The following is a 27,771-nucleotide window of genomic DNA, read 5'->3' on the forward strand; positions in this document are numbered from 1 at the left end:
CAAACTGTCAGCAACCTGCCCACATTTTCCCACCCCAAACCGAAGTTAATAGGGGCATTACCTGGCTGGGTCTAAGCTCCATATAACTTGCTTGCAGATGATTTTGACCTGGATGCTGAAGAAAGGCTACCCTTTGCTGCTCTGATCCATACCCCAGGCACTGGCCCAGGGCTGCCCCAAAGATCCACAGCCATCCTGTCCTCCAGGCTGACCACCTCACTGCCGGGGGCATCCTGTTCCCTGGGTGGCCTGCGCTGCTGCCTGCAAACCTCTGCCTTCTTCCTCTTATACCTGCCCTTCCTGCTCAGTGCCCGGGCCTGCCTGACTCAGGGAAGGAAGGCTGTCTGCGGCAGGGAGCCCCACCTTTAAACTTCACACATGAGTCAGCCTACACCTGGAGAGAGAGCGCATTACAGAGCACAGCGCTCTGTAATTCCCCGGAGGTGGGGCAGATGGGGGGAGGGGCAGACATCACCTTCTACCCTCCTGGCCCTGCAGACAGCGCCAGACATGAGACCAGCTGTAAATCACAGGCTGAGTCAACGCCAGAGCCCACACCCTGGCCGCGAGGGTGCCAATCCGCCTTCTCCTCTTTGCCGTGGGCTATCTATTTTATATTTTCAAATCAGTTAGAAAAGAAGTGGAAGGCATAACCTATGATTTTAATCATGTGAGGATAATGTTGAACAACTCAGACCTGCTAAGAGGTGGAAAACGGGAGTGAGATTTTCCGTGTCTGCGCTGGGGTCGCAGGGTGGCAGCAAAAAGGCTAGAACGGTACAGACACAAACGCTGAGCCTCCCTACCGATGATGTCCACATCTGTGGAGCCCCCAGGGTCTCCTTTGAATGGCAAGACCCTGCGATGTCATTGCGTATTTTGTATTCCTGAAGATAGTCTTAGGGAGGATACTAGATGTGGTCTAGCACACTTGCTTGATGGGTAGAGAGCCCCAACCATAAGGCAATGCTGGACAGCGGCCAGGAAGTGCCAGGCACAGATGGGGAATGCCGACCGGGGCTGGGAGAATCTCCTACCTGACATGAGTCACCCGTGTAGTCAGGGGGACAGGCACACATCTCCACCAGGTGAGCCCGGGGTCCGCTGCCTGCGTCAGAGGCCTCCTCCAGCCCTACCTCACCCAGGGTGAGCCTCTGTGTCTCCGTGAAGTGGAGGCCCCGGATGTGCAGCCCTTCCAGCCGGGACAGCACGGTCATCAGCTCCTCTCGGGACACCGGGGCGCTGCTGCCTGCGTGCCTGAAGTTCCCCTGCACAGCCAATGGAAAGGTTTCCTTAGGCCGGGTGTCTTCCAGAGAGAAAGGCCCTGGGACGGGTCAAACCGAACCCAGTGGGCATCGATAAGGGAAAAGGAGCCATAGGAAGTCAAATAGGCGTCCTGCCTGGAACACAGTCACACCGGGCTACTCCAGGGAAGGGGATTTCCTTCCTTTGTGAACATACTTTAATCCAGGAAGACATAAAGTCAGTGGTGAAGATGCAGGAAGAAAGATGAGCTGAATCAGGTAATGCTAGCTAGATGTGCATAATTAGGACAGCAAGCACACACATTTGTCTTATTGATCTGCTGCTTTGTTTGTTCACTTGCTTGTTTTGTTTTGGGGGGCTTGTTTGTTTGGGGGATGTTTTGCTTTTCTTTTTGAGACGAGGCTGGCCTGGAGCTTCCTATGTAGTAAGCTTACTACTTACTATGTAGAAGCTTACTACAGAGTAAGCTTCTTTTTACCTTAGCCTCCAAGTACAGAAATTACCGGTGGGAGACACTCCTCATGACCCTTCGTATCATTTTTATTTGTAATAGATGTGTGTAATTTTATTATTCTTAAAAAAATCACATGGCATGAAGTGAACTATCGTATTTGTTGTAATTGTAGGTTCCTATGGCGCAGGGGTCTGAGCTATGAGCACAGCAGTGCGCAAGTCTGAAAAACACTCATGGTTGGAGGCAGAAACTCTGCACAGACCCTCTCCACCCCCGGAAGAGCACACCCTACTTCTTAGGAGCCTCCTATCAGCTGAGCTCAGCCCCTGGAAGGCTTTTGTGACTAACAACCTCTTACCAAGAAGTCACTTAGCAATGGATTTTCTGCTCAGAGCTCAGATCACTGCACTAAATGCTTTGCACATAATTCTTTGTTGCACTGTATTTCTTTTGCTTTGTAATTTTTTCTACTGTGTGTGTGTGTGTGTGTGTGTGTGTGTGAACATGTGTGTCCGAGCACATGTAGAAGTCAGGGGACAGCTGGCAGGAGCTGGTGTTCTTCCATCATGTGGATTCCTGGTATTGAACTTGGGTCCTCAGGCTTGCTGCAGATGCCTTTACCTGCTGAGTCATTCTTTTCAGTCCTCCTTCAGTAGTTGGAATAGCTCACCCACCATGTGTTGGCCACAGACACTCCTGACACCTAGGGCCACTTGTGTGTGACGAGTTGGTGCTTGGGCAGTTCTCTGCCTTTGTCTTTCTGCGTGTGAATCACAGCATGTTTGTGGGGACCCTCCTCCCCTCTATCTTAGTTAGAGCTTCAGGGCTTGACACTGGTACGTCAGTGACTCCCAGTGGGTTTGGGAAGTGGATGCTTCCTCAGATGTTTTCTTTTCTCTTCCTGGAGTCTGGTGCACTTGGGCTTCTTCAAGTTCACATGTGCCTCCAGAAAAGGACATACACAAACCCAGGTGAGGTCAAACATTCTAGGTATATTATATTCTAGATTATGTGCTGGGTTGTGCGCTTTGCTCATAACAAACTGTAGTAGCCGACTTAAAGAAGTCGGCACTTAAAGAAGTGTGTCCTGGTTCTGGAAGCTCCAGGTCCCACATCGAGGTGCTGGCTGTACAGCCGCATCAGGAGGCTCCTCCTGATTTGTAGATGACCATTTTCATTGCGTCTGCACACAGTGGAAAGAAAGTGACCTCTCCGATGTGTCTTTCATATGCTGGTTGGTTTTAAGTATCTACGTGTGTGTGTGTGTGTGTGTGTGTGTGTGTGTGTGTGTGTGTGTGTCGGGTCTCCATGGGCCTGTACATGCATGAAGATGTTTGTGGAGAGCAGAAAAACCTAAGGAACATGAACCCTCTGCTTGCTCTGGACATGAGAGATGGCTCAGTGGGTAAAAGATGACAACAGGAGGATCCTGCGAGTTTGCTGACCAGCCTACCCAGCGAGTTTCAAGCCAACAAGAAAGCTTTTCTTAGACAAGGGGGAAACAGCACCTAAGGAACTCTAGCTGAGGTTTTACTCTGCCCAACCCCACATGAGGGAAAATATTTGTAAAGACAATATAAAACCCCCATAAGTATCAAACACTCGGCGGTATATTATACTCTAGATTATGTGTGTGTGTGTGGGTGTTTCCCTGTGTTTGTGCATGTGTGTGCGTGCATTTGTCATGGTGTGTGTATGTAGGAAATTGGTTCTCTCCTTCTACCACGTAAGCCCCATGATCAAACTCATGTTGTCAGGTATGACATCAGGCATCTTTATCCACTTAGCTACCTCACTGGTCCCCTGTCTTGCTTTGTTTTTTAAACCCTGCCCCCTCTGTGTGTATATATGCATGTATGTGTGTGTGTATATATATGTATGTGTGTGTGCGTGTTTCTATACACATGCACTCTGTACCCTTAAATCCGTGAAAACCCTGGCTGAAAGAAACGAAGCACAGCACAGCAGGGTCATCAAAGCCCTCTTCTGAGTCTCTTCTCTTACCTCAAGCACTTGTACCTTCCCGTGATGCAGCCTGTCTGGCCGAGGGTCGCTGGGCTCCGTATGGACGATGGACATGTGCTGGCCCTGTTTAAAGGGACGCCGGAATGCATCAGTGCCTTACCTGGGAGGCCTGTGATTCCTATTGACGCTACAACAGAGTCCCGTGTGTGTCCACAGCATACACAACAACTAGCCCGGAACAGCTCAGCACTGACTGGGTTAGTGACACGGAAACGGGAGAACAGTAGCCAATATGGTACATTTCTACAAATATGAAAATGACCTTGACAAAAAGTGATTTTAAAACATGGGACAAAATAAGAGCTGGAGAGATAGCGGAGCAGTGGTTAGAAGTACTGACTGCTCTTCCCAAGAACCTCAGTTCAGCTCCTAGTGTCCCCATGGAGGCTCACAATTTTAGTCCCAGGGCCTCTGATGCTCTCTCCTTTGCCTAGGCGGATGAAGCATGCATACCTCTCAAATAAATAAATACAATGTTTCAAAGATGGAGGAAAGTATTCACTCTAGTCATTCTTTGTAGTAAATGTAAAAAGCACATTTCATAGCTGCCAGTAGGACCGAGCTTTGCTGGTGGGTTACTGCAGGGGGCAGGGATGGGGGAAGGGTTAACGGAGCCTGGTTCTGAAGCTGGTGTGCTCAGCACACTGAAGAAGGAGTCAGGGGCCCAGGACTGCAGTCCCGCTCCTGTGGCGCTCCCTTGGCATCTGGCCTTCACCCAGCCCCTGCCCCGCCCCATCCAGTGGCTGCTGGGGGCTTTCACAGGACTGCATGGGCTTGTCACACGCCACAGCCCAGCTGCTCTGTGCCGGTTCCAAACCCCGAGGCAGTCCATTGGTGAGGGAAGAACATTACCCAGGATCACAGATCACTTCAAGCCCTAATCTAAGGAACATGCCCCAAAGGCTCTTAATTACAGTGGTTTCAAATAAAGCAATAAAGACAAAAAACTTTTGAGCCTAAACAATTTTCACATCTGAAGGTAAAATTAAGGGGAAGTTTTGATCATTACCTCCCTAGCGCATTCGAAGAGTGAGCGCAGTTAACTCCTCTGCAGTAAAAATTACATACAGCAGTAGCTTCCGCTATGAAATGGGCTGTAGAATGTGTAGCTGAAACACTGCCCTTCTGGGACGGCGCTCTCGTCATGTAACTTTTTTTTTTTTAACTTATGGAACTCTAAAGTCTTTGTTGCTTAGTTTCATAATGCTGTGCTAAGGCCCCCTTGAGTGTTTACAATTCAATAATTTCTTTACTGGTCAAAGCAAAATATGGCCCGGCAGTGCTTGACCGCAAAGATCTTCCAAGCTGGCGAGGAGGCACACGAGGCTTTCCGCTCCCCATTGACAGCGCACAGTGCAGGGAAGCCTCCCCAAAAGCTGGAGTTGCCAGCGCCCCCGCCATAGCGCCTAATGCAAAATGGAGGTGCTGATGGAGCTCATAAAGCAAATATGAGCCCCTGGGCGTCATCTCCAGCAGCCCCTCCCCTTCCAAATTAAACAGAAGTAGAGTCAGCTTCAGGGTAGGGCTCCCTAACCCATAATCCAGGGATTTCTGTCTTGTTTGATTTTGAAGAATGTGCTCAAAATCATTTTGAGACTAAATTGAAAGATTTTTTTTTCTTTACTGCTTTATTCTAAACCACTGTAATTAAGAGCCTTTGGGGCACTGTATTGCAGCTTCAGAGGTGAAATACAGCTAAATACATTGGGAGGGGAAAGAGGAAAGCTTTGGGTAGACGTGCCATGCGCTAGAATCACTCTAACACTCTGCACAGCCCCAGTTACGGTCACCGCTCCCTGCTGTGTCGGGCCACGCCTTTATACCTACAGTGAGCCACACATCTGGCTGCTTTTCCAGAAGAACCATGTCTGCAGGCAGGCCAAAGGACTTGGCCTGGTAGGCGAGGAAGCCGCCGTATGAGGAAACCTGAAATTGAACCAACAGTGTCAACAGCACTGGAAATGGTCAGGCTGATGTCAACCAGGATGTTGGGGGGTGGGGGACGGGGGAGGTGCTTCCTAGGGGTGGGACTAAGAATGAGGCCTTCCTCTCCTGCTTTATGTCATTTTTACGTTGCTAAAAACCATTAACACAAACATGTTTTTATAAAGAAGAAGGTAGGGGCTGGAGAGATGGCCCAGTGATTAGGAGCACTGGCTGCTCTTTCAGAGTTCCCAGCACCCACATGGCAGCTCACAACTGTCTGTAACCCCAGTTCCAGGGGATCTAGCACTCTCACACAGACATGCATGCAGTCAAACACTGATACACATAAAATAAAAATAAATACTTTAAAAAATATTAAGAAAGTGCTTTTATTTAAAAAAAAAAAAACAAAAAAACAACCATACTTGAACAAATAAGATTTTTCCCCTCACATGATGACTAAATAAAAAGTTTGCTTAATCCAAAAAAAGTCTTTAAAAAAATCTATTATTTAACTGGAAGAAATAAATATATCGGTTGCAAAATAAATCTCTTAAAAATAAAATTTCAGAAAAACAAACTCCCTTGAAAGCAGATGACCACTCTTCCCTGTGTTATTATGAATTTTGTTGGAGACAGAAGCCACGGTCGGCTGCTTCCTGGGAGGTGTGGATGGGTCAGCACAGTGTGACCTTGGTGGCACACTGTCTACTGCCTCACCTCTGCTCCTGCTCTCCCCCAGCTTTACAGCCAGCTGGGAATGAGGGGGTGGTGAGAGTGTGCGGATGGCAACATCACCTCACCGAGAGCAAAACGCTGGTCCGAGTGAGAGCAGGAGGGCCGCTCCGGGATCCCAGGCCATCGGAGCTTCTCCTGGGACCTGCGACCTGACGAAGCCTCCCAGTGCTGTGTTCTCAGGGTCTGGGCCCATTTCCAGGGAGCACCCTAGGCTCCTCTAGCTGGTTTTAAGCACTGTCCTTTTAAACTATGTGCATGAATTCTGATAGTCCTCCCCGGAAGCTGGAGTGGCTCTATTAGGAATGTCCCCCACAGGCTCCAGTATTCACACCTGGCCCTCTGTTGTGGTGCGGATTAGGGAGTTGTAGAACTTCCTGGAGGTGCAGGCTTGCAGAAGATGTAGGCTAGGCACGGGCTTGGAGAGTTCATACCTTTGACCCACCTCCAGCTCACTCTCTGCATCCTCTGTGTGGTAGGAGATGCTGGGGCACAGCTTCCTGCTCTACCCACCCGCTGGCATGCCTCTCCCACTATCATGTCCCTCTGGAACACTAAGCCAAAACCAGCTCTTTCTTCTAGGTGTTGCTTTTGGTTGTGGTGTTTTATCACAACAACAGAAAAATCACGTAAGTGAAGCTTTATTGCCCTCTCCCTGAGTGTGAGCTCGGATCGGCAACTCATTTCTAATGGGTTAGGGAGCGGGATCAAGCAGAAATGAGATCTCAACATTTCCAAGGTTGGGTGGTAAGATTATGGCTTCTGTCCTGAGTTCTTTCACTAATTCTCTGTCTCATTCATCTTCCTCAGTTAGCTTTGCAGAAGCTAGCCACCAGGTCACAAGGCTCCTTGAGTAGTCTTGGGTGGTCTCATGTGATGAGGATCTGAAGCTTCTAGCCAGAAATAGCAAGGGACAGAAGGCCACTAGCAACCAGGGCGGTATCCTTAGAAAGTGGACCTTCTAGTTCCAAGGTAACTAGCCCTGAATAATATCTTATTCATAACCCCAGAGGGAAATCGGGGCCATTGATTCCCCAGTACACAGAAATTATACAACATAATTACTTATCACCTTAGGCTGTTGCACAGTAACAAATAATTAACCCATGGGCCAACCATTGAGAGAAGGAGAGTCAGATGATGGAGAAGTAATGGTCCCCACATGAAAATGTCAAAGCTCATAGCTCCTCATCCAGAATTAGAGATCTGGAGTCCTCACTGAGTTAATGGCCGCTGACTTGACTTACAGACCCTGAGTTAATTCCCCAGTGACTGATGATTTTATCAGTTTTGCCTACATAAAGGGACCTCCATAATCGCCCCAATATTTAACCACACACAGAATGAAATGATGACATCCCATGAGCTAGGCCATAGGGAACCCACCCTTTCTCACATGTTCTATCACAACTACCTTGAAGCCTCTACTTCCACCCAGGGCCTGAACTTCTGGACTCAGATCATGGCCACGCTCTGCTATAATCACGTATGCAGCTCGCTTATAAGGTCCTGGGGGAGAGCCACTGAACAGGCCCGATTCAGCTGTGCGAGTCAAGCTGCCACGGGCCCTGTGCTTCTTTTGATAATCGTGTGAGTCACTTTTCAGCTTTTATTCTCCTGACAAGGAGCCTATCTGCTTTAAAACAAAGAATTCTCAGTGGAGTATTTGAAAGCACCTGGCCCATTTGCAAGAGACATTATTTAAGTGGATTTATATTTCCCCGGAGGAGAATTCCTTGGCAGGAAGCACAAATGGAGAAAATCATGGAGGTCTTCCTTTTCTGGGGACTCGGGTATGTGGGACACACACCCATGATGTGCTTCCGCAGCCCCTCTGTGGCAGGAGGCGGGAGGCACCTTCATTATTGCCTAGCTTCATTTCCAAACATTCATTACCTGAGCTTCCAGATGCTTCCTGCCAGACCTCTGGGAAACGATAATTGGGCAGCAAGGCCACAGAGGGCTCAGAAGAATCCAGACCATCGTTACCTTGTCGCCGAGGTAGGATGGAGGAGCCACCCAGGATGCACTGCGGACGGCCGACAGCAGCTCCTGCAGATCAGCCACCATGCTGTTGCTTCCCGGGTTGAAGGACACAGGGACTTCAGCTCCATCTGCTGTCTCCAGACGCCACCCCGTCATGTCTACAAACTAGAGCACAGCAATCGCGGCTTTTAGAGCGACTGGCACGCAGTGGTCACCTCAGCTTCGAAGCTTTCCTTTATGTGACTTCATTTCAGTGCTAGAGATGAAACTCATATAGTGTGGCGTTCAGCACTGGGCCATACCGCGGCCCCGTTCATCTCACTGCGAGTGTGCCCGCTGGGATTCCCGTGACAGGGCTCTCACCTAACCCTGCTCCCGTCTGACCCATCATGACCAGAGGACACGTGACCATGTGTACGTGGGCTTTATCTTTGTACTTTAGCACATACCTTGGCTCTTGACATGGAGTGGCTAATTACTGTTTGTTCACATAATCAAAAGATAAGTGTAGGAATAATATCTTGGTGGCAGGCACCTTTAAAAGGTGAGTCCCAGGGCCGGAGAGATGGCTCGGTGGTCAAGAGCATTGATTGCTGCTCTTGCGGAGGACCTGGCACCCACATTGGGTGGCTCACAACAACCTCTAACTCCAGTGCCAGGGTATCGGCAGGCCCTTCTGCCCTCTGAGGGCACCTGCAACCACGTGCTACACACACATACATGCAGGCCCTACACATATACATAAATATTAAGTAGGTAAATCTTTAAAAGATGGGGTCCACACAAAGAAGGATACAGGAGGGCCCGAGGGAGCCATCCCTGCCGTGATGAACTATTTCTTATGGGCAGATGTGTGAAAGGGGGAAGTCACTGCCTTCAGCTGTGTAACCACCGTGACGCCATCAGGCTCCAATGGAGAATTACGATTCAATGAACACACACAGATGACCCCAGTGAACTAACTGGGCCACGAAACCAAACCAAGAGTCATTGATCTGGAAAAGGGCCAGGGAGAAAAGAGAAGGGGTTGGCAGGAATGGGGGTGGAGGTGAGAGGGGGAGGGGAAGGAAAAATCAGAATTCATTCTATCATATATGAGACTGTCAAAGAATTAACTTAGTTTTTTTGTTTTTTTTTTTAACGTTTAGTACAACATTACAAAGGAAATTTTAATAAGAAGTGTGTTGTGGAATACAGTAGCCAAATAAAATAGTTCTCATGTCACCAAAGAAGTCAGCAGCTCCATTTAGAGGGAAAAACATCCACTGGACAAGGACTAGCTTAGGACAACGCTTTCTGGTTCTGTGAGGGGTGAGCAGCGGAGACTACAGAGCAGATTTACAAACTAAGTTTTCTTCCACTTACCAGCCTGCCTTCCATTCGGGAAGCAGCAAAATGTGTCAGACAACAGCACACAAAACCAGTATGCATGCTGCTACTGGTTCACGACTTTTGATAAAAGTCTTATTTATGAAGTTAATTTTGAAAACTGACGGAAATGACCAAAGAGATGGCTCCACTGGTGAAGCACTTGTCTCCCAAGTGTGAGAACCTGAGTTTGAGCTCTAAGAATCCACATTAAAAAAAACAAAAACAAACCTAGGTGGGGTGGCTTGTACCCACAGTCCCAGTGCCAGGGAAGTGAAGACGGGAGGACACTAGCCAGTCTAGCCTGGGCAAACCCCAGCTTAGCGAGGGGCTATCTCAGAATCTGAGAGGGGATTATAGAGGAAGACAGTTGACATTGACCTCTGACTTCAACATGCCTGTGCATATACTCATTCATGAACACACACACACACACACACACACACACACACACACACACTATAAAAAATAGGCAAATTTAAAATGTGCTAAAACTTTTGAGAAAGAAATTAAAGTAGGAAGAATATAAAAAGAGACTGAGGAGCGTGCTGTCTCTATCCTAAAGACATTCTGTGGGGCTGAGGAGCAGCACAGAGGCCAAAGCTCTTGCCACACAGGCACAAGGACCAGACTTTGACTCCCCAGAACCCATGAGTGCTGCTCGGACAGGGAAGCTCACCTCAGAGGCAGGGGCGTGACAGGCTCGGAGCAAGCTGGCTGGTAGGAGGAGGAGTTTTAGCGAGAACCCACGTCAATATGGATAGTGGAACACCATAAAGACTCCGGCATCAACATCTGGCCCACACACGCGTACAAGCTCCTCCACACAGGCATACGGACCCAGACATGTGCAAACACATGTGAGGTGCCGATTATTCGGTTTCCCCTTTAGCCTTATGATGGGAACTGGGGACCAGGAAGACCAGCAGGTGTGGAGAGGGCTAGACCCTTCACCCATCCCTAGCCTTCCCATAGGTCAGTTACCAGTTAATTACCAACAGATAATGATACAGTCAGTCATACCTGCATAACAGGAGTTCCATGAAGACAGTGAGTGATAGTTCTGGAGAGCTCCTCAGTGCAAGGAGGGCTCAAGGACATGGTATGACATAGCTTTGTGGTGACAGAAGTTCGTGTGCTTATGGACCCTCTGACCTCTCACCCTGCAGGTCTGTCTATCAGCTGTCTGTCTGGATACTTTATCCTATCCTTTATAGTACAACAAATTCTATCACCTAATGGGTATTTTCTGGGCATCTTTTATGTCCCAAACCCTGTTCTATGGTAAGGAGCCCACATTCTGCTGATGGCAGAAGGAAAGACAGTAATTTTTAAAGTGAAAGGCATGCTATAAAGGGCTGAAAGCTATGGGGGATCAAGGGCATCAGTACAGACGGTGGCCAGGATTTTACCAGGAGTGGTGACAGTCATTCTCAACGCCTGACTCTTGATGGAAGACCTGAGAAACAATCGCAATGATGTCTGGAGGGAGCGCTGCGGGCCAAGCAGCAGTGAAGGCAACACTGGCTACGCGATTCATCATTACACGCCACAGCTCCTGCCAGTTCCCTTGTACCTCAGTTAGACACACTGACCAGGAACCCAGAGAGTGATCCCTCACGTACCTTAGCTCTCTGCTTATGTGAACTTTGACAGTCAGTGCTCACTCCAAAACAGAAGCATCTGGTGCAACCCTTTGGGTTGGCAGCGTCCAGGTAGAACGATCCAGCCTGACACACTTGACACTCTGGGCCTTCCACATTTTCCTGTGGAAATAAAACACGAGCGTGAGTCCTGGAAGACATTTCAGCAGCGAGAGGCACAGAGCCGGCACTACGAGGACAGAGAGCAGGAGAGCAATTGGCTCAGCATCCCCACCTGGAAACATCTGTTAGGATGTGAATCCCACCCATGGCCTGGTGAGACCCAAGGCATGGAGGATAATCATGGGTCTAACCCAAGAACAGATGACAAGGACGCTGTGCCCCTCTCAGTGCTGTAGAAAAGGGTTTGTGTTGATTTTTCTGGAAATGGTTTATCCTTATCAGCCAATTATCACAGGGAGGGGAGAAGGGGTCTGTGGCCTTTCCAAAGGGTAAGTAAAAAACGCTCCTTCAGTTATGAAGGGAGACAACATGTACAAAATGCTACACGCATCTCAGAAGCCCATCCTTGGTCAGTTCGCTTCAAAAAACCCCAGGCGTCACGGGACCCGTGTTACCTTGCATAAGCAAGCGCCAGTCCCCGGGTCACACACTTGAGGCTCACTCCCGTCTCTGTTACAACTGCAGGGGACGCACTCGGGGAACTTGTAGAAACCAGGAGCACACTTGTCACACCGAAGCCCTGTGATTCCAGGCTTGCACCTGTACAGGAACAGAGGAAACGCAACTCCCCATCATCGCTCTGCTCACGATTCTGAAAGGCCTTCTGGCACTGTGACGGAACAGTCGCTGCAAGAAACCAATTACACAGACCCAGCGGCCGAGTGTGGCTGCTGGTATCCACAGAAAGGGCGAGGTTGTGATCTAGAAAAGAGCACTCACCGTGGATGGCCTGTGACCCCTGAGTCAGGATCCTTGCTAAGGGTTGGAGGTACGAAGATGGGTACTGTCCCTCCCCAGAAAGCCCACATGGAGAAATGAGAACAACTCCCTCTTTCCCCCTCTAGCCTTCTCTCTCTCCTACCTGGTTTCGGGGTTGGCGGTTGGAAGGAATAGGGGTGTGGAGAGAGGTGGGAAAAAGAACCCAATAAAGTAGCCAAAATCCCAGCTATACATTCTTCCTGTGAATTTTCAGTTTTCAGCACAAAATCCTTAAAGGACAGCAGCAAAGGAGTAAAAGCCTTTCATGTCAGAAGTAAGTGTATGCAAAGCTTATAGAGGAGGTGGAAACAGAAGGAAAGGGGAGGACAGTTAGAGTAGGTATGGGCCAGGCTGCTCCAGGCTGCTTTGAGATGAGGAGAGCCTGAGGAAGGTTTTGATGAAGGGGCAGTATGATGAGAGTGAGCTGTGCAGAGCCTCATGTCACCATGCACCCCCCTCCACATAACAAGGCGTTCACCACGCTGAGCTATCACGAGGAATTAGTACAGCTTTTCCCGGTAGAGCACAAGTGCGATGGAGCCTTACATAATGTCTGAGCAATAAACATGTACGCACACAGCCATACAGCCACTATGAAAACCAGCGTGAGCATTCATTAAAAGCCACACTACAGGTTTATGGGCAAAGGAAGTAAGAGCGGTGTGCCATAGAAACAGCTTCATGCCCATGTCCACTCCCGGGCTATTCACAAGTGCCAAAAAGCCAGAATCAAGCTGTGTGCCCACCAGAGGATGAATGGATAAAGAAAGGGTGTCCTATATACAGAGAGGAATACCAGCCAGCTATGAAAGCCTGTCATCCGTTCAATACAATGGACAGGAGGGCACTGTGCTAGTTGAATTAAGCCATACATACGAATCAAATATAACATGATCTCACTGGTGTACGGAATCTAAAATCATAGCTCTCACAGAAGTTGAACAAAGAATAATGATTACTAGAGGCTGGGAAAGGCAGGAAGAAGAAAGGCCTGAGAAAAGGGGAGTCACCACATAAAAATTTAGAGTTAGATAAGAAAAAAAATAGCGTCTTAGAGAAGCAGAAGAGAAAAAAAATCTGAATATATTTACCATGCTTCAATATGATGTTTATGCTAATTACCCTTACTTGGTCATTCTACAATGTAGGCATGAGTTGGAACATTACATTGTATGTATAAATATGTACAATTTTAGGTATGATCAAACATTTAAGATAAAGATTTTGATAGACAAAGGAATCAGAAATATGAAATTTATCAGCACTGTCTCAAGTTTTATGCAGTAACAGTATTATGTACTTGTGACAGAATTCAGGAGGAAACAGACCTTAGAATCCTAGTATAACTGTGAATTAGCATATTGCTATTAAATTACGGATCCAGAGTCTTCCCAGAAAAACGTGTGAGGTCGGGATGACTCCAGGTCAGTTTGAGATGTTCAGCCACACTTCAGAGGGGAAGTTTCCCTTTTCTTCTCTGTTGTCATGGTAGCAACCAGACTCCTTTGGCTAGCTGCTCACTTACTCGCATGAGTGAATAAATAAGTCAGAAGGAGAGCCAGTCAGGAGATCACCAGTACTGATCCAACCTGAAGCGGTTCAGGACTTAGTAAGGGAGGTAGCCAGAAAGAAAAACAGGCCTGATGGGGGATAGTCTGTCCCTTGCCAGTAGTTGTCACGTGACTGGATATAGGGAAACTGGGTTTTAAAGTCTGGAATCTTAGTATCTTAAAACCAAGAAAGAGGCCATCAGTGTTAAGCAGATTTTTTAAGTCTAAGAGGTGAGATGGTTTGAAAGACTTGGAAGGTAAGATGGTGATATGGGGGTCAGCCTGATTAGAATTTGGGAGTTAAAGATCAGCTAAGGGGGTGATTCCATTAAAAGATCACTAAAAATATCATTTCATTGGGGGCTGTAGAGATGGCTCAGTGGTTATGAGCATTTACTGGAGTTCTGTTGCCAGCACTCACGTCAAGTGGCTCACAAATACCTGTAACTCCAGCCCCAAGGGATCCAACACCCTCTTCTGGCCTCCGAGGGTACCTGCACACAGACATATGCGCATACACACAAACAAATCAAGTCAAAAACCTTTAAACTCTTTTCACTATATATGCGAGAGGACAGGAGCCCAAGGAGATGGGGGACGTGGTCCTAATTAAAGCCAGAACATCCAGGTGGGCTGATCTGCAGGGAAGGCGGAACGATGACCAGTGAAGATCAGGAGGGGAGTGTGACTCTGAGAAGTGCTCAGGGGAGAGGGGCCTCAGTGCAGGAGAGGGGACGAGTCTCAGAAAAACAGAGCAAAAAAGGGGCGGGGCAGAAAACCATGGCCCTAACCAATACTGACGGCAACTACTATTCATTGGATGTTGAGTGCGTGTCAGATACTGTCTTAAGAGTGTTTACATATGATATATAATTGTCTAAGTATATATAATAGGTCATATATAATATACATATTCATACTTACATAGAATACACACATTCTATAATGCATACTATACAGATTATATATATATATAACACATACATCATATATATTACACATGAATGCTCCTGTGGGATGGAGCATCCCAATTTTACCAAGGAATGAAGAGAGCAGGAGTTTGTCTATAGTCACGCAGTGAGTGGCAGAGGCAGGATACAACGTGCTGTAAACTGAGGCCACACGGCTCTTCACTGAGGACCGGGGATGGGGAAACAGCCCGAGAAAGATCATGCCAGGGATGAGAGAAAGATGCCCCAGGACATAAAGGGTGAAAGAAGGAGCAGGTGAGAACTCTGGTCCCTGCCTTCCCTGGTGACAACATCGCCTGGTGTTCCAGTGCCATTATTTGATTAGTCATCAAAGGAATTGCCTTCCCAAATTGCTAAGCCTGGTTGGAAGCCCTCCTGTCCCAAGAACGCCAAATCTTTTCTGGGGTTCTATTCCTCCATCTTACGTGGCTGTTCACTGGAGAAGCAGCTGAGATGGAAATCATTCCAACAGGCTTCCCTGAAAGGCTGAAAAAAGCATGTGGAATTCCTGCATCCGTGGTAGAGGGACATCTCCTTAATCCACCTCAAAACAGAATGAAGGTGACTCCATGATGCAGCCCTCACAAGCATGCCCAGCTTCCTGTTTGCACCAGAGATGCACAGGCATTCTTCTGAGGGTATTAAAAGCCTGTGGAGCACTGCAAGAGCCAAACAGTAGTCATTTTCCATTACTGAAAGCAGGTGAAAACTTATTTCCCCTGCTATTCTGTTTCATTAAATCCACACATCTGCTGCTTTATATTGCTACAAAAACAAAACAAAACAAAAACAACAACAACAAAAAAAACCAGAACTGTGTTCAAACAGCGCACAGTTAGAACTCCAGGCTATCAGCGTTGGCCAGAACAGTTGATACAAGATTGTCTTGATGCAATCAGAGATTGAGCAACAAAATAAAATAATAAGTTTAAATTTAGATGGAAAATCAGAGATGATTTTGCCAAATTTCATTTTATGCACTTGGAACTGGGACTCAGAGAGATCTGTCTTGGTTCTTCTGGGTATGATATGATAATATCTTTCTTATTGAAAACTCAGTTTTGTGCTTCCAAGAAGTTATTCCTAAATTCACTAAAACTAAAATACTTTGTGATGGAATAAAGATTGAGCATTGTGAGTAGCTGCAATTATTTACTACCTCGTTTTAAAACAGATGAACATCTGTAATGGTTTGACTTGGTGCAAAACTTCACCTTTGTCAGCAGTATATACAACACAGAATGCTAATTTGTAAGCTCTGTAGTTTGTGATTGCTTGTACAGCTACACCCAAGCTTTGCACTGCTGAGAAAGAATGTGTTTTTCCCCTTGGCTGCAAACACCGGGAATCACCAACATGTTCTCTTGGTCAAGCTTTGGCTGTCTATGAACATAGTCCTCCTTGCTACCATCAGAACTTTCCTGTGCGCAGGAAGCAGGCTTTACACAGAAATAATTTATGAGAGTGAGGAGATGGCCCAGGGGGCAAAGTGCCTGCCAAGGAGGCATGAAATCCTTGCTCCTAAGTTAAGAAATTTCTAGTCAGTTAAATTATCATTGGCTGGGAGTGGGTTGTTAAAATTCCTCAGGGTTATTTTCCTAAAATACTGTGGCAAAGCCATCTATCATCTCCTGCTGCTTTAACTGGTTTTAAGTCTTTCAAATCCCTCTTTCCTCACTGTGTCAGCAGTACTGGGAAACACCAAGGCTCTTCTGACCAACAGTTAAGTTTTAGACTGGATTCTCTGGCCTTTCTCCCTGTCTGAACATGGATTCTCTAGCCACGTCTCAATTCCTTTGCTTCCTATGATTAAGCCTAGACATGGCTAAGAGACCCATGCCAGATTGTTGACTGACTAGTTGACTCAGGCAGTCCTCATAGTTGTGGTTTCAAAGTCTTAGGATGGCTCATGGCTCACCTGTCTCTCAACTTCCTTTCAAATCTCCCCACCCAAAGGAGCCAGCAGGCGCAGGCAATGATGGAGGCATGGTGAAAGGCTCTTCTTGGGAAAGTGAACCACTGCTGTGATGGAGAAGATGGAGAATTGAACCGTGTCCACCAAAAGTGCATACAGATATTCTAGTTCTAATTCCCAGTTCCACAAGGGGCTGTTACCTGAAAATGACTCTTTGTAGTTAAGATGGTGCTATCCTAGAATTTGCTGGATACTAAGCCAGCTTGACTGCAAACGAAGAAGGGATAGCCATACAGAGAGGAGAGCACCACAGAAAGAGATACATAATAGGAAAACGTCATGTGGTGATGTGACAGAGAGTAGAATGATGTAGCCACAAGCCAAAGAACTCCAAGGAATGCTGGCAACACCAGAAGCAAGGGTGGGGGTGCGGGCATGAACTAGGTTCTTCCTCAGGGCCTCATCTGGCCTCAGATCTCTAGCCAGGCACCTGTAGCAGAGTACATCAGTGCTGCTTTAGACCCCGCCTGGATCATCTATTGGCACAGCCATGGATGTTAATACATCTGCCCTCAAGTTGGAGTCACTGAGGCCTGTCCCAGCCCACATCCCAATCCATCGGTATGAGGGTGAGAGAGATGGGTAGTAAGTTTTGTTTACATTTGTAGTTAGCATATAATTATGTATGGCATTTCCATACATAATTAATTTTGGAAGATTCTTCCACCCCCATACCCATCTCATCAGCTCCCACCCTTGTTCCATGACTCACACCCACTCTCACATAAACACACATATGAACATTGAGGAGCCACATATGAGAGGGAGCGTGCAGTATCTGTCTGTCTGAGCTTGGGTTACCCCTGTCATACTGTGCTCTCCAGCCCCATCCATGTACCTGCAAATGTTACGAATTCATTTTTCTTTATGGCTGAATAAGATTCTACTTATGTATATGCACTAGATGTTTTACCCATACATCTGCTGACCAGCATCCAAGCTGATTCCGTTTTCTCCATGATCGTGCCTTCTCCTGTAGACGTCCGGCTAGCCGACACACCGGATGCTTCCATTTTCCTGCTTTGAACCCCAACTGAATTTTCACCAGCCTTTTCTCAGGATGTGAATCCTGGCCTTTTCCCCTGGGGTTACTTTCTAGCTCTGCTGAGATTAAACTTGTCACCTGTTCCCAGGTGACACCAGTCCTCACCCTCTGACTCACTCAATCAAACCCTTTAGCCACATTCTAGCAGACATTTGCTTTCTGGAGGTTGACTGTCAAATTGACAGGCTGTTGGACCACCTAGGAGACAAGCCCCTGGGGGGGGGAGGGTGGAATCTAGATTGAGTTAAATGAGGTGTGAAATCCCCAGCTCTGAATGAAAAAGGAGAAAGCGGGCTGCAGACTGGCACTTACCCGAGTCCTGCTTTCAGGCTGCCGACACCTTCGATTAGCCACTTCAAGACCCTCTCACCTTGCCTTCCTGGCATCATGGGCTATATCCCCAAACTCTGAACCCCTTTCTCTTAACTTACTTTTGCCAAGGCTGTTGCCACAGCAACAGGAACACTTGACTAATACAGCCACCATTTCTCAGCTATTGTGCACTGGACCACAGCAGTTCTTGAAGATGGCCAACCCTGCCTGGTTCTCCACTCCAGTAAGCCCTGCCTTGGAGGTCTGTGGTGGCTAAGTTCATCAGCCTGACATAGTCTAGAATCACCTGGGAAGAGGGTCAAGAGAGAGTGTCTGGATTAGGTTGAGGCTCCCTCTTCAGGTGTCTCTGTTAGGCCAAGTCACAGTGTGCAGGTGGGAAGTGAAGAGGGACAGTGGCCACTAAGTAGAGACGGCGCCCGGCTGTCGGGATCTAATGCTCACCTGCACTGCCCGCTGTCCCTGTCACATGCAGAGATGGCCCCCTCGATGGTGCCCTTCCTGGAGCAGTTGCACACCTCACAGCCAGCCAGAGGGTGAAAGTTGAAGGAATTCCTCTCACAGACCTCACACTGGGGCCGGACTGTGCGGGGTGGGCAGAGACACTTTCCCGTCACCTCTTCACACAGGCGTCTGCCACAGCTACAGGCTGCCAAGGGAAACAGATACTGTATGAGAGCTGGCCTACACAAGCCACTGGTGTTTCCAGAAGTTTCCAGGGAGTCCTGGGGAAACGTTTTCCTTCCCCTTCTGTAGGGACATTATATTGCCTGTGGTGATCTGAATCGGTCGAACCAAGTGCTCCCAGGAATTAGCAGCGAGGCCCCCAGTGAAGGGCAGCTGGGCTAACTGGCTCAGGCTACGGACTCCATGAACCTACCAGCTTGCTGTCCCTCCATTCTACCACGGGCCTCCTTACACCAGAAGGCTCTAGAAGGCACCAAGTCGTAGCTTCCCAAAGCCCTATAGGTCCAGGGCCAGCATGTTGTGCAACAGTGAGACCATTTTTGTTTATTCAGACAGAGACTGGTCCCCTTGTGATCATCTGTGTACACACCTATGTGCTGCTTACGGCAGGGGCTGACCTGGGGCCTTGGGCCACGGGGCGATTCCTGAGTGAAAATCCAAGGGTTTCTAATCCAGTGAGTAACGAGCCCATGAGACCCTGAACGTCCTGTCTGAACTGAGCTTTCCCTGGGCCACCCAACCTGAAAGGGCTTCTGCTAGGAAGGGGACTGAGCTGTCCACGTGCTATGTATTTACACTGGCATTCATCTTTACTGAGAGCCTTGCCGCTCCGAGGGCAGTTTGTGGGTGTGTGGCAGTAGATGGTTTATGTGTTTATTAGAAATGCAGAGTTTTAGGTCCAGAGTTTATTATTATCTCCTGAATAATAATCCCCCAGCATCTGAGAAGTCCTCCTCTGGGGCCTCGGGAAGGCTTCAGGAGCGTGACAGGGCCCACTCACGTTGGCAGCGCGGGAATCCATAGTAGCCTGTTGCACAGCGGGTGCACTGCCTCCCGATGACATTGGGCCGGCAAAGGCACTGCCCGCCCTCAGGACTGCAGTGGCGGCTGGCGGCCCCAGCAGGGTGGCACTCACAGGGCAGGGCACCATTATGGTAGAAGGCTACCAGGGACCTTGCGGAGTTCTTACAGAATTCAGAGGCTGCCTGGGGACTGTGGAGACAAGATAACAGGTGGTGATTGTCTGAGCTAGGCGTCGAGCCCCAGCTTCTCCTTCCTGCTAGCCCCACCTGGCAGCATCTTTCCGGTGATCACTGAGTTTGGGAAGAAGTGAAAAATGACCCCACTGTGGATCCAGCTGGTGACAACCCCTTCCCCCCACATCTGCCCCAGGAGATGGCGCATTCTTGGGCCGCAGGAACGGCCAGTGGGAACTTTGGTGATGGAACAGGGGCAAGATGAACTGTGTGGTACGTGAGTTACAGCTCGTGGAAAGACAGAGAGGATGGTATGTTAAGAAGCTTCAACTACATCTCAACCTCACAGCCACCTGACCAGTTGGATCACAGTCCATTTCACAGGCAGCTCAGGCATCTTGGCTGTTGTGTGAGGGTCTTGAGGATGAAGGATAAGGTGTGGAGGAGAAGTCATTAAGATCCACAGTGGGTTGGCTCTGGGCCCTTTGCTTTTGCCATCACTGCACAAGAAGAGTCTGTCTTCAGGGCCTCTGGAGCTCCTGGCTCCTTGTAGAAGCCTCTAAGGGGCCCTGGGTTCCACAGCAGAGCTTGTGTTGGGACTGGCACACTCTTAGTCCTCAGAGGTGAGAGAAGAGAGAGCACAGAGGGCACAGTCCCCACACCACAGAGATGAGTGGGGATATAGGCTATGCCCTCACCAGTGGAAGACGTTCTTTTAGGATATTCAGCAGCAAATAGGATTAGCAAGGGGTAAGTAATTCTCCTAGTCACTTCTTAATCCCAAATTGAGGGTAGGCCTCTGCCGAGTTCAAGGTTGAGTGTTGTCGGAGTGAGGTCTCTTATAGAGTGATGGGGAGAGAAGGAGGACATCCCCTTCCTCACCCCCAGATTCACTGCTGCTTTCCTAGGTGGTGAGCAGAGGGGTGACCCCAGGCCAGTCTCTCTCCAGACCTCACCCTGGCTGGGAATGTGAGCATGACCCAGGCATGCCAGAGCCCTCCCACAAATGACACTTACTCAATATGAAAACTGTCTCCTCCACAACTGCTGATGAACTCGAAGGACTTGTCCACTGATGTTTTGTGAAGTATCTGGTAGTCATAATTTTCTGCGGGCACCACTAGAACCCGGACCTAGAAGAAAGCCATCAGCCCATGTTTGGATTTACAGCAGGCATGCTTGTGACTAACCAGTGAGGGAGAAAGAGAAGAACTCCACATCCTTTCCTGTTATTCCAATGCCAAGAAGATGAGGTTTAGGGAGGAACTGGGGCAGCAAACCCAAGGCAGGGCTCATGGCCCAATGTGCATTGCTAGGAAACAGTGAGCAGAGGTGGGACTCCTGGATTGCCTGCTCCAGGGACTAAGCTTAGATCAGCAGTGTCAAGTGGCCGTTGGTTCAAGGTACATTGCAGATGAGCAGAGCCTGTTAGGGATGCCTGGGACTCCCTGGCGCTCCATGGAACATGGCTCTGTATTTTTAAAGGTAAGCAAACTGAAGCTGCACAATCAGCAGGGACTCTAACATCATGGCTTGCCTCTGAAGTTTACTCAGTACTTGTGGTTTAAATGAGAGCGGCCTGCATAGCTTGTGTATCTCGAGCACTGATCGCTGGTGGGTATCACTTTTTGGGGAGGCTTACTAGGCGTGGCCTTGTGGAAGGATGTGTTTCACTGCAGGCAGGCTTTGAGAACCCAGTTTGCGTGCACACCCCCCTGCTCTGTCTTCCTGTCTAACAACTGTGGTTCAAGATGTAAGCTCCCAGCATTCGGCTCAAGCCATCATGCCTGCTGCTTGCCACTCTTTGTCTCCCTGCACGCTGGATGCTTTTCCTCTGGAGACCACAGCCCCTCTATATGTGTGCCTGGTCATAGTGTTTGTATCACAGCAATAGAAAAGTAATATAGCACATCACACTGAACAACTGTAGTGTGACTCAACACTGCACCTGTACACGTCAAGCCACGCGCCTGCAAACCCAGTTGGAAGATTCAATGTCTTTGACAACTGCTCACCAGCCTGTAGCTGACAGAGGCCACTGTTCTTCTGTGCTCTGCAAACATCTGCTGAGCACCGTGTGCCAGGCAGTGTTCTAGGCACAGGGTTAGAAAATGAAGGCCCTACGCTCCGGGATGGTAGCATCCTCAGAGAGAGGAGGAGACACAAGCACGGCACTAGAGGACCACTGCAGAACCCAGTGAACTCTTGCTGGTTCTCAAGACATCCTAAAGGAAAAGGTGAGTTAACTCTAAGACACTCACTGGTCAACAGAATTTTGCCAGGTACAAAAGCAGGTAGGAGAGTCTAGAAAAGGGCACAGGAAGGCCTGCTGGCATTGTGGAAAGCGGCATATCTGTGAGCTTTACACAAACGATAACAGTCAAAGAATGGGGAACATGGGATGGCGGGAGACATAGATGGAAGATGAATTAGAAGCAGGGATCCGGAGCCACGAATCCCTGAGAGACACATGAACCAGAACGAAGTGCCTCAGGGAGAAGCGGGAAGGAAACAGCAAGGCACCTGGACTAGAGTGAAGCAGGTTCAATAAAGTGAGCACCAGAGACCACGGAAGCAGGTCAGGCGAAGTAACAGCGGACTCTTGACGGTCAGATATTGGGCCTGGAGTTCAGACACGATCAAGGGTGATCTCAGAGACATGGGTGCTGTTCCCACAAATCAGAGAACAGCCTAGCCTCAACAGGCACGGATGATGTTTACGTAGAAATGACACCGGTGTCTCAGAGTGGAACCTGGGGCATGGCACATGTGGAGATGGGTTAGGTAGAATCACTAATGGGGGACAGGACAGAGCGACGGAAAATGACAGGAAGCAGTCATTAGGGTGAAAGCTTCAGAGAGGGACCAGGAGGGGCAAGGTGGAAGCAGAGGCTGGGGGATGGGGGAGGCGCTTACACTATCATTCCTATTCTCCTGGCTTTGGTTGTCACATGGCTTCATCTTCATGGGTTTGTGAAATACAAACACTTCTCTAAAAATCATCAAGTTTTCCAGAAATAGGATTAATTCCTTGGAGCAAGTATTGCCAGGAGCCTAACACACAATGGCTGACCAAGGAGCAAACTCAAGGCTAAGCAGAACGCACCAACGTCAAAGACTTTCCCTCTGGAATCTTCACCGTCACAGCCACCTCTGCTTCTGAGATGTCAAACTCCACCTGGCCGTCAGCCATCACTTGGTCCCGGCAGCCAAGCAGATGGGGACAAAAGGAGGCAGGAAAGGAACCTGTGGAGGGAGAGGTTCTGTCACACGGCTGCAAAGACGGCGGCAGGCACTCATCCTGGAGCTGCTCCTGGCTGCTCACCTGACCACTGTCCTCCTCCATCCACAAACACCTCTGTGGGGAAACTCGGGTGTTCCACTTGATAGAAATGGATGACAAAGACGTGTCGGCCCAAGTGTGGTACGAATCCTCTCAGGGTTACTTGATTCTAAGAAGAAAACAGAAGGGGGGAAGGGGTAAGAACTCTCAAACTGAAGAGCTTTGAATGATTAGGACGTGAGTTGTTACTCTAGTTGGCTCCCACCAAAGCTTACTGTTAGCTCCAGCCTGCCTTCGGCGACTCAGCCAGCAGCCTCAGCAGCAGCAGCCATCAAATGTGACATGTATACACTTTAAAAGGTCCCCACAACCACAGCTCTGTCTCCTCGTCTCTCTGTCCATGTCTCTCTCTCTGTCCTTCTCTGCCTTTGTCTCTGTCTCTCTCTCTCTCAGAAGTGGCCTTTTTCTACTCCCCTCCAATAAATCTCTTGCATGAGATCTGTTGCATGGCGTGAACTTTACAACACACCTTGGCCCTGACCCACCAAAGTACTGCACTGAATAAACTCCAACATTGATGCCTGTGACTCAGTAAGATATCCTGGTGTCTGCCCATTCCCCCTTTGGTGGTCTAAGCCACAGTGGGACCGATCCCTTATTTCTAGTCCACCTGCAACAGACTCACTTTTCAGCTTACCTGGGAATCCTACTCAGAAGTGGCAACTGGTAAGTTTTTGCTTTGATTGGTGTTGTAGAAAATAAAAACAATTGATGGGCTATATAACGCTTATTATTATTTACCCTATAATTATTGCAGTGGTATTATTTAACCTGCTATCACAAATAATAAGACACAACACCTGTTAGATTTTGTAATTATCTTAGTTACCTTGGGCCAGGCAGATTTTTCTACCTATGTTATCTCAATAACCTCACCATCTATCTCCCAGCCCCCACCCAATGCCTTCTGCTTTAATCATCCTCATCTGGTCTACGTTCCAACCATAATTCTAAGATACTTGCTTGTATTCTTTATCTGTGCCTTCCATGCCATTATTGGAGTCCTTCCTCCGGGCCCACAAGGTTCCTTCTCTACACTAACCCATCATGACATCCTCCTTCCTCCTCTCTTCCTGTCCATCCATCTCCCACGATTCTCTTGTCCTCCAAAGTCCAGGAACCTTAGCCATGCCTACTCCACTCTGCCCTGTCCAGGTACAGGTGGGTTAATCAGACAATCAGGTATGTCCCAGACGGGTTTACACAACAAGAACAGGTACATCTGGGGAGTAACCAGATCTTGAGGGCCAGCATCAGAACAACCACCAACAGGTTGGTATAAATGCTTTTCTGTATCCAAGGAAGTAACCTTTGAACATCCAGAACCCCTCTGGTATTCTTGGAGGCAGAGGTAAGCCCAGCCATGGTCTTTAAGGATAGAGTTGGCTCTCTTCACCAACCCACACCTCTGAATGTTTCCCTTGGGTGTGGCTTCATTTTTGGGTGTGGCTCCTTTTCTACCTTTTGGCTTCATTTGAAAGTCCTAACACCAGGGTTTGTAATATCTTGGGCTTTTTATCCCCAGCCCCTGACCAGTGAGTTGATTACTTGTTGAATGGCTTTTGCTTTCCTCATTAGGTCCCCCCAAGTGCTAGGGATGCCTTGGACTTTAGACTTTGGACCACCCTCTCTTCCTCACCCATTGGAACGGTACCTCCTGGCTCCCCTTTTGGGGCACCACTTGGAAAACCTCCAGCTCATCCACCTACCACCTAACTTAAGGGCCTCTGAACTTATCTGCCTTTCAGTCAAATCTGTCCTCAATAACCCTTAGATAATCGATCACAATAGCTTGCAGTACCCTAGATCCTGACACTATAATAGGGACCTTTACAGGGAAAATGGAGAGAAACTTCCCATTGTCTATTTCTTTTTACCCTACTCCAAGCCCTCTGTTTTTGTCTGCCCTGCCCCCCGCCACGCACACCTCACACATACTGCGTAAATGTCTTGTCTTTAAGTAAAGGTTGATGGATCTGTATCCAAAGTGGGAGCCTGGGTCAGGCCCTGGGGGTGGGGGGCACGGATGGAATGCACACTGATGCAGTAGCAAAGGAGCAGGGAAACTACAGCGCGCATGTGGCGCGCACAGCTCCGTTCTCCTCTGCAGTGTCCACTCTGCACCAAGCTGCTGATCTAAGTCTCCTAAGGTATGTGAGGATTTTGTTTTTATTTTTTTCCTTTTTTGCTGGCTTCTGACACCCACAAAATTTGATTCCAAATTCCAGAGTCCGATTCTTCAGCTGCTGCTTTCCCCGGGGCCTGCCGTGCCCTCACAGGGCACCACTGTGCTTCTCTGGCTCCTGCAGCTAGCTTTGCCTCTGGCTGGCCGCACTCACAGGACACCTTCTCACCAGCTCTCTCCCTTCTCCAATGTCCCTCAGGAGCTGCAGTCCCACTGTGACCTGGAACTCTTTTTTTGCTTGCTTCCTCCCAATTAGAGCTACCTGCTCTGTCTCTCTTTGTGTCTTCCTAGGTCTATAATGTGTGAATTTTCTTGCCTCCTCCTAGGAGCTGCCTGCTAAGTCCTACAGCCTCTACGGTATTGGAACCCTTCCTCAGGTGGAGTCCCTGGTTTTCCTCCTTGACCTTTAACTGTTCTTCTCCTTGTCCTATGCCATAAGTGTCTCTCTGGCTACTGGAGGTAACGTCTATGCCCTTTGGGCTCCTACCATGTGGACTTCTCCCTGGGCTCTGGCCTTCTGCACCCATATGGTTCTCTCTGCCAAAGACACTTGCTGGCTCCCTTCCCCCTACACTCTCTGGCTCCAGCTGGGAGCGCCGTAGCTTCAGCTCTCAGCCTCCTCTTGGAGCACACCATCTTCTACTCTGTGATTCTCCCTTCCTCCAGGGATTGAGACTTTTTGTTCTTTACAAAAAATCAGCCTCAGTACAGATCAATGGCAAAAAGTTGGTGCACTTGATTTCCAAGTTCTTGTAGATTCTAACAACTTTTGCCACCACCCAAACAAATGATCCCAAAGGTTCTACTTCCTGCTCTTAAAAAAGTTCTCTTAAGATTATGCTATAAAGTCAGGATTTGTAAATTCATTGGGTATGGTTCAGCATCTATAAAATCTGTAACAAAAGTTGGCTTTAAACTTATAACAAAAGGCTTATAATTAAAATCTATACATGTGTGTGAGATTCAACTCTTGTTTGGGATATCTAAATCTATATTTATATATAAGATATAGATATCCTGTGTGTGTAGTATGTAAATAACTTGATTTCAACTTTTTGGGTATATGTATATGTAACTTGGATTCAACTCTCATTCATTAAATGATTCATTAAATCTAGGTAGATAGACAGACAGACAGACAGACAGACAGATTTGATAGATTTACTAGGAAAACATGGTTTTAAATAGCAGCCACATGGCGTTCCTCCATCTTGGCTGATGACCTCATCAGAACGTAAGCAGCCACTTGGCTGTCAGCCATCTTTATGAAAGTTAAAGAGCATATGCCTTGTGACTTCAGATGACCATGTGGCATAAAGTAACAATTGTAAAACTTCTTAGTCCTAATGAGCTCTCTGTTTATCATTGTCCCTCCTTTTAGACTAAGGAAGCAACAAGTCTCAAATATTTTGAATTGGTGTAGACTTCTGTATGATGATAAAAATTTAAGGCTATATTTGCTATAACATGTATATATGATTTAACTCTGATTTATAATATACTTTATATGGTCATGAAATTTTAAGGATATAAAGGTCTATTCAGGTCAACAAAAGTTAACTTGGAGATTCACACCTAACTATTTATATCTTTACTAACTGTTTGAACACCAACCTGACAGAAAATTTAGATAAGTAACAACATATGTTTGACCAATAAGGTATATATGATCATCAAGATTCATAAACTCTTAAGGTCTACTCAGGTTCTCAGTATATTTGTCTAGCATTTTTGTCTTTGCTCACTTGAAGCTTTAACCATTTGGATAACACTCATGGCAAGACTTAATTCTTCAATGCAGTGCTGAGAGGCAGGGCTTATTGGAAGCAGATTATGGGGCCAGAGCCTTCATGAACAGATCAAAAACATCATACAGAAGTGAGTTCTTCCTTCACAGGGTGGGGTCAGTTACTAACAGAGTGGGTTGTTAGAAAGCCTCATCAGCCTTTGCCCTTCTTTTCAACAAGTGACCAATCACTGCTCGACAGGAGCTCCCTCTGTGTGATACCCTCAGCCATGTCGGGATATGCTGACAGGTCCTTTGCCAGAGATGGCTACCTGATCTTGTACTCCCCAGCCTCCAGAACCATGACCTAAGTAAACCTCTTCTCTTTATAAGTTACCCAGACCACTACATTCCTAAAGAAGCCTTCACACGAGTATTTATAGCAGCTTTAATCATACACAAAAAATTGGATGCAAAACAAGTCTCTCACCTGCAGAACAGAGAAACTGAGGAAAACCATACAGTAAATGGGAATTAGGAGGGTAGGTTTGGTTAATCGTCTTGGGAAACTGACGGTATTTATCAAAGCCAAACACATGACACAGCGGTTACATGCCCAACAGAAAGGCACAGTATG

At 47.9% G+C, this 27,771-nt stretch overlaps 1 protein-coding gene across 2 annotated transcripts in view; it reads right to left on the minus strand.

Moving 5' to 3' along the window:
* The window catches only part of Lama3 (laminin subunit alpha 3), a 207,665-nt gene that overhangs the window by 66,549 nt on the left and 113,345 nt on the right, over nucleotides 1-27,771 (minus strand). The window contains exons 28-38 of one of the 2 annotated variants that reach the window (XM_021645417.2): nucleotides 23,206-23,332; nucleotides 22,987-23,126; nucleotides 20,898-21,013; nucleotides 19,685-19,896; nucleotides 18,661-18,865; nucleotides 11,982-12,126; nucleotides 11,386-11,526; nucleotides 8,396-8,557; nucleotides 5,573-5,671; nucleotides 3,725-3,808; nucleotides 1,038-1,268 (exon numbers count right to left, since the gene is read on the minus strand). In XM_021645417.2, the coding sequence (XP_021501092.2) occupies nucleotides 1,038-1,268; nucleotides 3,725-3,808; nucleotides 5,573-5,671; nucleotides 8,396-8,557; nucleotides 11,386-11,526; nucleotides 11,982-12,126; nucleotides 18,661-18,865; nucleotides 19,685-19,896; nucleotides 20,898-21,013; nucleotides 22,987-23,126; nucleotides 23,206-23,332 (1,662 nt within the window). Of the gene's footprint in view, nucleotides 1-61; nucleotides 295-1,037; nucleotides 1,269-3,724; nucleotides 3,809-5,572; nucleotides 5,672-8,395; nucleotides 8,558-11,385; nucleotides 11,527-11,981; nucleotides 12,127-18,660; nucleotides 18,866-19,684; nucleotides 19,897-20,897; nucleotides 21,014-22,986; nucleotides 23,127-23,205; nucleotides 23,333-27,771 lie in introns of those variants that run through there. The other variant, XM_021645416.2, reaches the window with a different exon arrangement.

Source organism: Meriones unguiculatus, chromosome 2 (genome assembly GCF_030254825.1).
Source record: "Meriones unguiculatus strain TT.TT164.6M chromosome 2, Bangor_MerUng_6.1, whole genome shotgun sequence".
NCBI classification, from domain to species: domain Eukaryota; kingdom Metazoa; phylum Chordata; class Mammalia; order Rodentia; family Muridae; genus Meriones; species Meriones unguiculatus.